At 43.5% G+C, this 13,448-nt stretch overlaps 1 protein-coding gene across 5 annotated transcripts in view; it reads left to right on the forward strand.

Moving 5' to 3' along the window:
• The window catches only part of NTRK2 (neurotrophic receptor tyrosine kinase 2), a 331,044-nt gene that overhangs the window by 130,681 nt on the left and 186,915 nt on the right, over positions 1-13,448 (forward strand). For 2 of the 5 annotated variants that reach the window (XM_028506346.2, XM_036021791.1), the window contains one exon: positions 123-5,461. The exons of the other annotated variants lie outside the window; for them this stretch is intronic. In XM_028506346.2, the coding sequence (XP_028362147.1) occupies positions 123-160 (38 nt within the window). In that variant the 3' untranslated portion in view covers positions 161-5,461. Of the gene's footprint in view, positions 1-122; positions 5,462-13,448 lie in introns of those variants that run through there. 5 annotated transcript variants of the gene reach the window in all.

The raw sequence follows: 13,448 nt of genomic DNA on the forward strand, positions 1-13,448 counted from the left end.
TGTTGTGTCTTAATTTGGATGTTTATTTATTACATTCTTTTAAAAGTGATTGTACTTGCATGTGAATTTCTGTTGGTTTTTCTTTTCAGCATGACTTACATTTCATTTTGTGTTTCTTTTAGGTTTTGTTTTGTTTCATAAGATCCCCCTGGATGGGTAGCTGAAATAAAGGAAAAGACAGAGGAAGGGGCTGTGGTGCATGTTGGCTGATGCTGCCTTGTAAGCTGGACTCCTGGGACAGGCCTTGGCTTCTCCCGGAAGTCTGCTTACCTGGGGTTTCCTGGTGGAGGTGGGTGGTGTTCGCAGGACGTGCTGGGTGAAGCCTGCAGATCGTGAGCTGTTATCGGGGAACACCAGAGCTGAGGCCGCTCACGGGCAGCTACGCAGAGACACAAGAAAACATCTTAAATTAATGCTTCTCTCTTGTTCTTACAATCATTCAAATACAGAATTGAATTGAAATTCCACTGGATTGTGCTTCTCTTCTGAGAGATGTGCTCTTTGACCATACTGGAAATATATTTGATTTTTATTGTTTCTGTTTAGTAAAGATGAACTACAAAGTTAAAGAATCTAAATTTAGGGACAGGTATACACGAGTGTACACTAAACTGTAATCTCCATGTAACCCGTATTTTAGCATCATCTTCTATTGTTTAATCAGCACGGAATGGAGAAAGTCTTATTGTTTTCATCTACAACACAGTGGCTAAAAGAGCATATAGGGCATCACTGTGGTGATGTCATGAGAAGTTCTTTTCTTCACTGATAATAAAGATCCAGAGCGATGCAATCAACGTTAGTGACTTCCTTAAAGTTTCCTTAAAGATTTTCTTAAAGGCAAAAAAATAAAAAAGCAGCAGCAGCAGCAGCTATTTGGTTGGGGGCCATAGATTTATGTTAGGCATAGTCTGTTTCAGAATAACTAGAGGAGTGAAATATATGCATATGGTGCATATGTCCTTTCATTTGCCCTCTGCAGTTCATCTGCTTTTTAGAAGTTTGTCGAGTGATAAGGCCACAGCATCTCATGCTGTTCCCATAACAGAACTGCAGCTTTTCTACTCTGAAAAGGCCTGCACGCAGAATGGCTGGCCTGCTGTGAGCAGGAGTTGATATTGTGAGTAGGGTAGTTTCCCGACCACATACCACACTACCGCTGGGTTTTCACGGGCAGGACAGCTCTCCCTGACCCCAGCAGCACAGAGGTGTCAGGTCGCTAATGAATATGTGCTTTCTATTGTCCAGCTTCATTGCTGAGAGGGCAGCCTTACAGACACAGAATCCTGCATCCCTGCCTTAGTCTTACCATGGATCCCTGTTTCACTCACTCGGCCATGGCAGTGACCTTTGTACACTCTGCTCAGTCTGCACCGGGTAGGATCCCTGTCAGGAGACAGGTTTGGCTGCCCTACCCCACCTCACCTCACACCCGTCTTGTTAGGGGGACTTCAGAGCCAGGCCTGGAACATGTCCTTTGAAAACACAATCAGCTCTGTAAGCATAGGGAATATAATTAATAATGCAATAACTATGTATGGCATCAGATGGGTACTTGAAATATTGAGGGGAACACTTCGTAAAGTATATGACCATCTAACCATTATGCTGTACACCTGAAACCAATACAAAATAATATTGCAAGTAAAAAGAAAAAAAAGACATGTGCAAAGACTCCATGGCTGAATTGGAAAGTTACTGACTTAAAAAAATTTTTTTTTTGAAATAGTTACACAAGTTTTACAGTTCAGCTTTAAGGATGCATAGATTTTTAACTGGTCTATCATGTTTGGAAGTGTTTTGAATCCTTTGTAACCAAGGTATTAATCTTAATAAACCAGGATCCACTTAGGCACCACTTGATATAAAAAGATGGTTCATGATGGATATTTTATACTCTGTCTCTTACCTTAGCCACTAACTATGGCATTGCTCGATGCCGACATTGCACAGAGTCCTATGGATTACAGCATTTCACCCAGCTATTCCACACCCAGGCCTGAAAAGGGCAGTTTCTCCAAAGCATGAACAGCTTCCTCATTTTCAAAAGTTTTTCTTTTTTTTTTTTCACCAGAAGGACATTTGAGTGTTAGGGCAGCTGGCCCTTAGTGTGGGGAGGTCTGAATATTATCTGAATTTCCATTTTCTTGCTTGCTGCTAAATGACAGTTCCTGTCACTACTTAGATTCTAATCTTTCCCGAAGGTGTTGATTTACAAAGGAGCCAGCTAATTGCAGAAATCCTGAACCCTGGAAGAAACATGAAATTCAAACTGGAAGCCAAGTAGAAGCTGTTAGGACAGCTCAGGTTCTTAAATATCAGCCATTTGGTAATTTTTTAAAAGCTTTCGTGTTATCCATGGAGCCATAAAAAGGTGATGAATTGTTTAAGGCCTATTTTTAAAGTTTCCCAGACCCAAAAGGAAAAAAAAAAGGATGTTTGTACTCAACAGCTGGAAGAATGGCAGGGTAGATATTTGTTTTAAAATGGAGAGAAGTGGACAGATAAGGCAATTTAATATATCAAACCGCAGTTGACATCTCCTAGGGAACAAGGAAAACAGCAGGCTATTAGAGAATTGTTTCATATGGTTCTTGACTTCCTTACTTTTTATTTTTTTTAAATCCCTGGACACCACAATCAGTATAGCTTCTCAAGTCCGTACTCTAGACCACCCCCTTTCCTCCTTTTGCTTTCTTTGTCCCTGTAAGAAATCCTTTTCGAACTTCCTAGTGACGTGTATCATGTATTTCTGCCACATCGGTAAAGGACAGGCCCCGTTTTTGCTGAAATCGCCTTTGTCGTCCTCCAGCAAGGATCGGGCATTTCCGTACCAGGCAGGTGCCCTAAATGGGCAACGTGCCCTGGGTGGGTGTCCGTCCAGAGCGGCAGCTCTCACGCAGCCCCAGCCGGCTCCTGCCTCCTGGGAATGTGGGCCCAGGTGTCCAAATCTTCTGATTCTTTATGGGACACTTGAAACCTGGACTCTTATGTGAAATGTCCCTATTTTTAAAAAGTTGACTCAGTTATTTTTAAAACGTTATGTAGGCCAACAAAACACTTCTGTGGGCTGCCAGTTTGTTACTTTTGTCTTAAAGCAAGATCATTGTTCTCTCAGTGTTTCCTTCTGTCTTTCCTTTGCAAACATCTTCTCAGCATTGCCATGGAGAACTTTATCTCCATTGAATCTAGCACCTCCGTGATCTGCAGCATGTCACGTACCTTTGGGGCTCTCCTGTGCCTTCCACCCAATACTGAACTGGGCTCTCTCTCCCTGCCTGGGACTCTTGCATCAGTGTGTGCCCTTTACCCCCTAATTGGCCCCACTTCCATGTGGCCAGAAGCAATCCAATGAGTCCTTCCTCCTGTTTTATGTGATGTGACTCCTTTCACCAGTGTCTGTGTTGCCTGGCCTGTGCAGGTGCAGCCAAGGTCAGGAGAAAGGAGCAGCCCTTTTTTACGGGTGTCCTTAATGTACCATTGTGGCCACTTATAGATGGAGAACAGCTGTGTCATCTTCAAGAGTCTTGGTTCAGGCCCTTATCTTTACTCTGGTCCCAGTGAGACCCTCCAAGGCAGCTGAGAGAGACTAAGAGACTCCCACTGTCGTCACATGAGACACCAGTCTGAGGCCAATGAAGCAAAAGAAGCAAAGAAGGTCCAAATCTCAACAGGAAGAATGAATCCCCACAGACTTTAAAGACACTTCAGGGGTTTCACTCCTAATCTCCACCAGAGACTAATTTCATTTTCGACCTATTAAATGCTGTTTCCAAAAGTGGAGAGCGAAGATGAGAATTAAATAACCCCAGCCTTACAACACAGAGCACAGAGGGAGTGGGCTTTGGGCTCCACTCTTCAAGTAACCTTGAATTACACCCAGAGCATTAGGGCTGGAAGTGCCTCCTTAGACAGAGCAGAGACCCCCATTACTCAACTGTTTAAGGAGCAAACAGCTCGAGGAGTTCAAGGTGCGAATTCAGTTCATGGCCAGGTGTGAGGGTGAGCAGGATGGAGGTGCTCCTGCTTTCTCTCCTTCCTTTTCTCTTTATTTTCTTAAAACCCCTGACTCCCTCCCCCCTGCCTCCTCGCCTCCCCTTCTCCACCACTCCCTCTATCTAGCATTCTAACTTGACTCCATGACAAACTGAGAGTTTATTTTTGTTTTATTGGTTGCTTTCCACACACCTTTTTTCTCCCCATTGTGAAATGGAATCAAAGCACCCAGGGGAAACTGAACTAACTCTTCTCGCACTCCATTAGAGAATGGGTGACTTAGACTTTCTCCTGCTCTAGGGCCTTCTCTCTATAGCGCCTTCCTTGGCTTTCATCTCATTTTCTCACACAACAGTAGGAGCTCGTTTCATCTTGTTTTCTAGACTCCAGATACAGAGGGAGAGCAACTGAAGGGAAGCAGTTCCATGTAATCCGGGGTCTTCATGAGTAGCTCCATCCAGCCATTGGGCTGTGCCATTCCTGTCTAGAGGAACGCCCTGGGGTTGAGCCAGTCAGCAGATTGGACCCCAAGAAAACTGGGACAGAAGTAGGCATCCTGCGATGTGTGCTCTGCTGTGTTGCAGGCACAGCACCTACAATACCTGAGGACCATGCCAGGCTTATTCGAGGGGACCTGGGAAGGTTAAGGACTCTCCTGGATAGGGCGGGAATGTTATTTTCTGTGGGGTGCTGCCACATTGAATTAACTGGGTTCCCAACCCAGAAAGTGACATCAAAACAACTGTCACAGAAGTCAGCTTTTCATTCAAGTCAGTCGATTTCCTTGTTTTGCTCTTCGGGGCCAAAGGAGACCCCAGCCACCTGATTTTGACAGTGAGATCACTCTGAGTTTAATTGCAACACTAACACTCTGAGTTTAGTGTTGCAATGGAGCCTTGGGATGGTCATTTGTGGGCACCCACGGTAGGTTGTTATTAGCTGTGTCTGGAGTCTTAGTTTTCATGAAAAAAACTGCTTTAGAAGTAAAGAAAAGAACAGAGGGTCCTCACTTTTCTTTTAAGACAGTCCATTTAAGAAGGGGGCCTAAACAAATATAAAATAGCAAGTAACTCTATTCACAATGTACATGTACATCAAATCATTGTGTTGTACTCTTTAAATGTCCTGCCATTTTATTTGTCAATTATGCCTCAGTAAAGCTGACAAGAAAAAAAGGAAAAGGAAAAATACGAAGAGATTCCAGAGAAAGACAAATCCTTGAGTGTCCCCCATTTCATGTTGGAATCCACTTGCTGTAATCCATAGGCAGCCTGTGAATCACTCTCATGGCCTGTTTTTTCTCCATAATGTTCTGGGTTATAAAGTCATTTTTTTTCACATTTCCTGTAAATAGTGGATGATCATTTATTTTATTTTATTTTTAAGCACTGTTTTAACATGTGGATAGATTATAAATGTACTTGCTGCATTCATTTTTTTAACAAGCCAATAAAGTTTTATAATTCATCTCCATGTGTCTTGCATTCTCTCCAGGGCCTTATATACGTTGCCTCCCTTCCTCAAGCACAACTCATCACCCTGTGTGTTCTTGGTGGTGTCCAGCAGTGCAGGTGTCAGAAGCAAGAGTATGAGAAACGTCATGGAGAGTTAGGTGGGGGAATCCCAAACCTAGTACAGGTTCTGGAATAAATCTCCCCCAGAGGAACTTTTAAATTTCCATTAATGTGAATTATACATGTATTGTTTACTGATTCTTGATCTCAGGTATATTTTCATTTGGGTAAAAGGCAATCCTAGAAAGACAACAAAATGTTTAAGGAAATTTAAAAAGAAAAACAAACCCTACATTCTGTGGCTAAGTCCCTTGGTATTTTAAAAACTTAGAATTACCCAGATCCCCACAAGAGGATGTACTTGGTGCTCTGTCCCTCCATTGTAAGGGACTCTGGTCAAATGAACAGGATGACTTGTGCTTTCATGGATGGGGAGATTGAGGAAGACAAGGGGACATAGAGATAGGATACTATCAAATCATAACTATTAACAGAGTGCCCACACTTCATGTCCCTTTGCATTTCACCCCCCATTGGGCCACACTGTCCTTTCCTCATTTTTTTTTTGTCTCCTTTAAAGACAGAACCTAAGACTAAGGCTTGTGGGACCTCAGCTCTGATTCATTTAAGCTTGCTTCTGATAACCTTGGAAGAGTTTTACTCCAAATGAAAGACTTAGGGATTGGAAAACTGATCCAGTGTGACCCGATATCTTATGAAGCCAAATCCACAGACTCTCCCTTAAGAGTCTGTTTACTGCTGGTGACTTAGCCTTTTTCTGAATGCCCTTCTCAATTTGCCTTGCTGAGAAGAGGTTTTGTCGGCTATTTGGAGGCCATATAATAACACAGAGGCAGTAGGCATTGGATGCAGACTATGCTCAAACTAAATGACTTTGAAAACGTTATTTCACCACTCCATTCCTCAGTGTCCTCATTTGCAAAATGAGATAATGATAATAGCAATCATGCCTCCCCACTGGGTTCTTACAAGAGATAAGAGAGATGGTTCAGGTAAAGCCCTTAGCACTTTGCCTGACAAGTGGGAGGCCCTTGGTTTCGCTGATAAAATACTTTGAAGGACCTGGTTTGCACTGAACTTTCATATGCCTCAGTGAGTGCCTGTGAGCCTCACACAGATTCATGTGGCTGTGTTGGTTATGTGGTGATTGTATGAGCACAGCTAATGGAGTCCAAATGAAAGGGGATTTCACTCACTGGTCCTTCTGGGTGTGTCCCTGCGAATGCCACTTGGGAGCTTTCTCGGGAGTCAACATGATGGCATTCCTAGACCTTCTTTCTGCCCAGGTGACTCTTGTGCATTGATCCCACCTTAGATTTGATATTGATGACATAATGGGACACAATGTGTTTGGGCCTGTGTAATGATTATCTGGTGAGTTTGAATGGCTCTTTGTATTTTCAGGATTCTGGAAGAAATAACATTGAAGGACATATCCGAAATAAGGCCTGTCTTTTTTTTCTCACTTTATTAATTTAGAATTTTTGATCCTTTGAATAGGATCTACTTTAACTTGTGAATTCTCCATGTGGAATTATTTGGCTAAGAATAAAAGTAACAAATGAATTGGCTGAGAGATTGCTTGAAAGAAAAGACTTATTTCAAGTTCCCTCAGGCCTTAGAAACAAGTGTTTACAGGCAATGAGCTACAAACGACAATAGAGTTTTCCCTTGTGCTTCCTGAGGTGGTTTCCCGTAAAAGCTCTAGTAGGCAACATGGGATTGGCCTAGTTGGAGCTGCTTCATGTTTGAAGTAATAAAATTTTATTTCTTTAATAACATTTTGTAATTTGGGCTTTTTTTGTAGTTGTTGAATCGTTATAAATAAGTGGCACTGAAGTTTTACCAGCACTTAATTTAAGGTACTTTTACTATTGTCAGTACCTTTTCTAACACTTTTGAAGCAAGATATACCGCTGAGTATAAGAAATAGAGTAGTAATTAATGGGTATCGATTTCTCACTCTGTACCAAACACACATGTTATGTTTTAAGTATTGAAACATAGATTAATGTATTAATTTATGTATGTATTAATTTATTCCCTGCAATCCTATGAGGCCAGTGATACTCTTGCTTCCATTTAAAGTATTAGGAAATTTAGGAACAGAGGGATTGAGGGCCTTGCCTCAGGTAACTTAGCTAATGAGTGGTAATCCCAGGATTTGAATTCAGACAGGCTGGCTCAAGGGCCAGAGCTCAGAAAAACTAACCTGTATGGGTTGGATCTCTAAGCAGGGCGGGGCCTGGGGTGAGTCCAGCAGACGCCTAGGGCACTCTCAGGGCCATGCAAGTGCCCAGGGGTCACCCTTGCCATCACTAGTGGTTGAGCAGAGATTACTGCTGTGGCAAAGCACAAAGGTAAGGTGAACTTCATTCACGGGGAGGCACGTGCTGTCCCAGGAAGCCCCTGGTTGTGTGTGCCACTAACCAAGCCCTGCAGATCCTGGCTCACAGATACAGGGCACAAGAGTGAAATTGTCACATGCTTTCAAAAATCTTACCTTATGAAATAGAGAAGCTGCAGGAAGTGTCTGCTCAGTACTAACTAAGAAAAACCAAGAGAATGTTTTTTGCTTTGTCCATTATAACTGAAGATGGATGTGTTGGTTTTGATTGTTCTAAAGTGAATTTTCTTGCTGCTCTTGAACTTGAGTACTTCCTGTTCACTTGGAGCAGTCCTAACACCCAGATGAGTGATGGCGAGGGAAACCACTGGGGTGGGGGAGGGGCATGGTGGGGAGATATGTTTGAGGACATATCCTGTCACTGGCATGAAGAGGATCCAGTCCTCTTGGAACAACAGTTCCACCTTGGAACAAGGTGGCGGAAAATGCCTGAGCTGCTCCATGTCTCCGAAACAGGAGACAGAGCAGCATGTAAGCAGTTCGGTCATGTCGAGGCTCCCATCTCCGACTCTCCTGTTTGGCAGCTGGTGACTGAAAGACGCTGCCAAGGGCACATGCTTATTTGGTCAAGTCTCATCTCACACACCACAAGACCCTAGGGCCTGCGCCTACTGAATTAAAGTCTTTGCCTGACCATGAACTAAGGAACAATAAGTTCTCTCCTTCCCTCTCATCTTTCCGAATTTTTATTCTATTTCCCAGGAGGCAAGGGAAAACCTCTTTTGTTATCCACCACCCTTCCATTTGTTTTTTCGTAATTCTCATTGTACAGTAATTAGTCTTGCTGAATTGCTAAATAAAAATGTAAGCCATGGCTGTTCGCTTTAAGGATTAGAAATCAGCTTCAGGTAAGTTCATTCAATTTCAGTAAAGACCCTTGAACTTTGAGGGGCAGGAGTAAGAGTCACCAGCACTGCTTTACCTTTGGGGGAGTTCTAGGTTTTAGATGAACTAAGCCATAGCTCATTAGGGTGCTTTAGGCTTTGGAAAGTTTACTTCCTTGACAGATTTTTTCTCTCTGCATTTACTTAGGCTTCTGTATTTGGGGCGACCAGCCACCTCTCCACCATCCTCCTCTAAACGCTGTGGAATTGCATGCCACGTTTTACTTTGGTGCTGTGCTGGCTTCTCAGTGGGTTTGAACATTGGATGACTAGCAGGTCTTCAGTGAAGGAGAGAAGTCAGGATATGTCTGCCCAGTTCCACGAGGGGAGGCTCATCTCAAACAGGGCTCATCTGTCAGCCTCTGCAGTCCTTCAGGATGGGCTCCCTCCTTTCTCCTTTTCTCCAGCTGTTTCCTAAGCCACTGTGGTCAGTCGCCAGTGCTTCACCTCTCTTTGTCCCTTTAACCTGCCCATACATCTGTACATTTTCCCTACATCTTGCAATTAAAACCATTTGGGGTGAGTTCTTTTCCTTGACATGACCCTAACTGAGACATATACTAAATTTTTAAATACATTATCTTGTTTTATCATAATACTGAGTCTATTCAAAATCCAGTAAACATGTATGGTCACTTACAGGTCAGACAGTGAGCCGAGAACTGGGAGCTACCGCAATAAGCCAAACAGATGCCATCTTTGCCCTCATGGGATGGGTCCCAATGGTGATCAGTGGTGTTAATGCTGTTATTGTTCACATTTGACACAGGAGGAAACAAAGACTTTGAAAGTTGAATAACTTGTCCAAGGTCATGCAACTCAGATTCATCTGCCCATAAAACCCATGCTCTGGCCCTGCTTCTCTGAGGTCAGCGCTTTCTTTTGCCTCCTGGGCGACCCTGTGTCTGTGAGCTCTGAGATGCCATCAGACCTCTGCACTGCATTCCGGTGGCACTAATTCTTCCTGACTCAGTATAAACTGATGAAAAGTATCCCCTCCCTTGTTACCTATTTTTCTTCCCCTGTTATCATTTTAAAAAATAATAACTTCTTCTTCTTTTCCTCTAGTTCCCTTTCCACACAAATATGCTTTGTCCTTTTTAAAATTTTTATGCATTAGAAATTTACAATTGCTTGGGTGGAATGTGTGCATAGGAGAAAAATGTGCACGTGCGTGTGTGTGTGTGTTTGTGAGAGAGAGAGGGACCAGCAAGGAAAGACAATAATTCTCATACCACACACACATAGAGAATGGGAATATTGCATGTTTTATGTCCTGTTTGATTAAATGGGAATTTAATCCCATTACATATAGAATTTCTGCCATTTTCACCTCCCCGGTGCTCACTGTGCTTTAATGCCCCCAACTCAAAAATACTTTCCATATTATGTTTTGCTTTTTGTTTTTACCTCCTAATAAAAAGCAAGAAATTTTGCTGAGGAGAAATGGTTACAAATCCCCAAAGGTTGGTGTTCCATTCTGAGCTCCAAGATATAAGGATTGAGTGGATTTCAAACTTGGCTAAACTTCTGACTTGGCAAATGCTTCTGTTCTCATTTGTGACAGCTTGGAAACTTCCATTTTCTTGGGCTTATAAATGAGGCTGCTGATTTGGTCTCCATTTTCTGTTTCGCTGTGAATTATGAAATAACCAGCCTGAAGGTTTCCTATGCCAGTAACCCTCTCAGCGGAGTAAGCGTGTGTGTGTCTGTTATTGCATTCTTTCTTTTTGGTTATGGTTTACCTATTTCACACAGGCGGTGTACTTCCCCTTTTCTGCCTTTCCACAAAATGGCAATTGGATGTGTTGTGGTTTGGGGTGTTGAGAATGATAACTGTGTGTCTTCATTGTGGTCACACAGGACTTCACGACCAGCAGTCCTCTAAGGGGACTCATCCTCAAATGGCAATTACAGTTGGGTTTCTGGAGCAGGTCAGGTAACACAGGACATTTCCAAGTTTTCTCAGAGGTCATGTATGGGTCCTGTTTCAGGAGATATCCATGCCTATTTTGTTTTTTTTAGTGGAAAATTGTCAAAAATGGAGGAACTCTGAGAAATTGTTTCCTCCTTCTTCTTCCTATACCATCTTCCTCCTCCTCTTTCTTTTGTCCCCCCTCTTTCTCTTAACTCCATACCTGATTTCTGAAAGTTCGTTTTAAGTTCTCTTCATAGGGTTTGTTTTTCTCTGTGTTCATGTAAACCACAGAGAAGTTGGGGCCTCCAATTTTTGAGTAGAGTGGACAGAGGTGGCTGCATATAGGCAGCAAGAATGTTCAAATGCAGATGTGTCCTCTGAGAAGCTGATGCCCAGGTGGGACAAAAGCTGCAAAGAGAAAAAAAACCACTTATGGTTTAACCACTATGGTTTGTGAGAAGAAATGAAAAAGGAGCCAGAGAATACAGTGAAAGCATGGAACTATCACACAAACATGACCTGGATGAATGAGAGGAAGGGAAAGTTAGGTCAAGCATGCTAGACCTAAGGATCTTCACTTTAAGGAAATCTGGGCAAGGCCACTGAGGAGTCTTTGAGCCAAAGTCGGCCATCAGAGGAGTCCTTGTCTCACAAGATGGCTGTGCCATATATTCCTACCACTATCAGCCATTGGTTCTGAATCAGTCCATGGAAAGCATGGACTCACTGCAGATGAGGGGATGGATTTGAGAGCTCATATAGGTTTCAGGGTGTAGCTGGGACCCTTGGTCAATTATTATGCTCCCCAAAGCTGCAGTTTGGAAGGTGCTTTCAGACAAGAGGAGATGTCTCATCCGACCTTTACTTAACCGATGTCCTGGAGAACCACTGCTCCCATCGCTACGACTTCCAGACCCACCCATCTGACAGTGACTGTGCAGTCCTGGATGGACTGCTGGGTTCCGGTGCTCAAGGGAACCTCTGCTTCTTTCAATGACCTACTATCAGTTACATTGGTTAAAGGGATTTCAACTATAATCATTGTTTTTTTTAAAAGTACACAGGCTAGGCAAGTCAACATTTTGAAATGTTTAAAATGTCATTTTTGAGCTGCAGCCATCCTCTTATTTATTGCAACATAAAACAACATCTGAAACCAAGACCTGTTTTTGTTTTTCTCGCCTGCACACTCAAACCACAAGTGATTTTATTTCATTTTGTTGTGTGTTCCCTGTCAAACAAATTTCCTATCACGGCAGCGTCCGCCGTTGATTCATCTTCTTTCAGGAGAGTGTTTGTGGAAGTGTACGTCGGTGCCTTGCCAGGCCCGGGGAGAGAGCCGAAGTGGGACAGTGGTGCAGCCTCTTACACAATCGCTGCCCCCTGCTCCCCAGCAGCCCTCGACCTGAATTGTTTTCAAGAAAAACAATGCCTCACTTGGACTTGACAGACGTGACTGCGTATTTTCTGTGTGCTGGACCACAGGTTACCAAGTCCAGTGACTACAGATGTGAGTGGGTGAGCTGGTGGGGACTGGCCCCCCGACTCCTGCAAGAAGTGTAGGTTCAGGGTGGCCAGACCGTCTGGTTTTTCAAGACAAGGGGAGATCTGGGGTTTTGTATGAAATTTCCCAGTTTTTAAATGTTGGCAAGCCCCTTCACATTTTTTAAACTGTTTGAGAGCCAAAGGAAACAGGTCTTTTTGCCAAATTTTGCCTGTTGTGACCCTCGTGCTGTATATTCTGCTTGCAGCTCTAAGATCTGACCCTTTCATCATAGCCTTGAGCAGATACTGGTCTTTGGTAGGGCTTCCTGGAAGCAGACACTGGAATGAGGATTCACATATGAGTGATTTATTAAGGGCAACTCCAGGGCAGCCTGAAGGGAGTGGGGGAGGCAGGGCAGGGAAGCGAGAGCTAAGAGGAGAATGGTTTCAGACATAGCTTTTTGAAGAGGGCCCTCTGGAGCAGAAGTAGCTCTCCAGAGATTTGGCTGTTGGTATTTCATATTCACGTGCCCACTAGTCACTGGCTAAGGCAACAGTGGGCTGTAGTAGTTCAAGGGCAGACCTCAGGAAAGAGATACATGTCCTGGCTTTGGCATGAACTGGGTGCAGAACTGCAGCCACGGTGGACCCAGGGGACCCGAGCATGGCCCACTCACAGAGATCTGTGACTTTTCCAAGCCCACAGCTAATAAGAACCACAGGTCAAGTCAGCATTTGAACCCTGATCATCTTTCTGATTCCAGTCCTGTTCAGTGGTTGTTGACATTCTTTGCAGCTGCTTCTCAATAAGATCAGTGTGCAAATTCAGATTATTTTAGACCCTGACTGCTTGGTATATTGACCCCAGACTCTTAAATGGTCTCTTCTTTTAGGATTGCATGGAAAGAGGACTGCTTGGCTCTTCAGAGAAGGTAGGGACAGGTTGATAGGAACCAAGAAGGTGCTCTGGAACTGACAATGCTCTAGGCAGCCCTGAATGAGCTTCTGAGACCCTGAAACAGCTCTCAGCTCTTCTCACTGCATTTGGTGATTTCATATCTGAGATGTGGGCAGTGTTTGGGGGTGTTCTGAACCCCAATGCTGAGCTCTAGGCCTATGAGACATGACCATCCTGATGCTTTTGAGGTGAACCAGTCTGAATGATTCAAACCTATAGGGTATTATTTCCTTCAGAGAGTTTAAAACTACTTGTGTATTTAATT

Source organism: Phyllostomus discolor, chromosome 3 (assembly GCF_004126475.2).
Source record: "Phyllostomus discolor isolate MPI-MPIP mPhyDis1 chromosome 3, mPhyDis1.pri.v3, whole genome shotgun sequence".
In the NCBI taxonomy this organism is placed as follows: Eukaryota; Metazoa; Chordata; class Mammalia; order Chiroptera; family Phyllostomidae; genus Phyllostomus; species Phyllostomus discolor.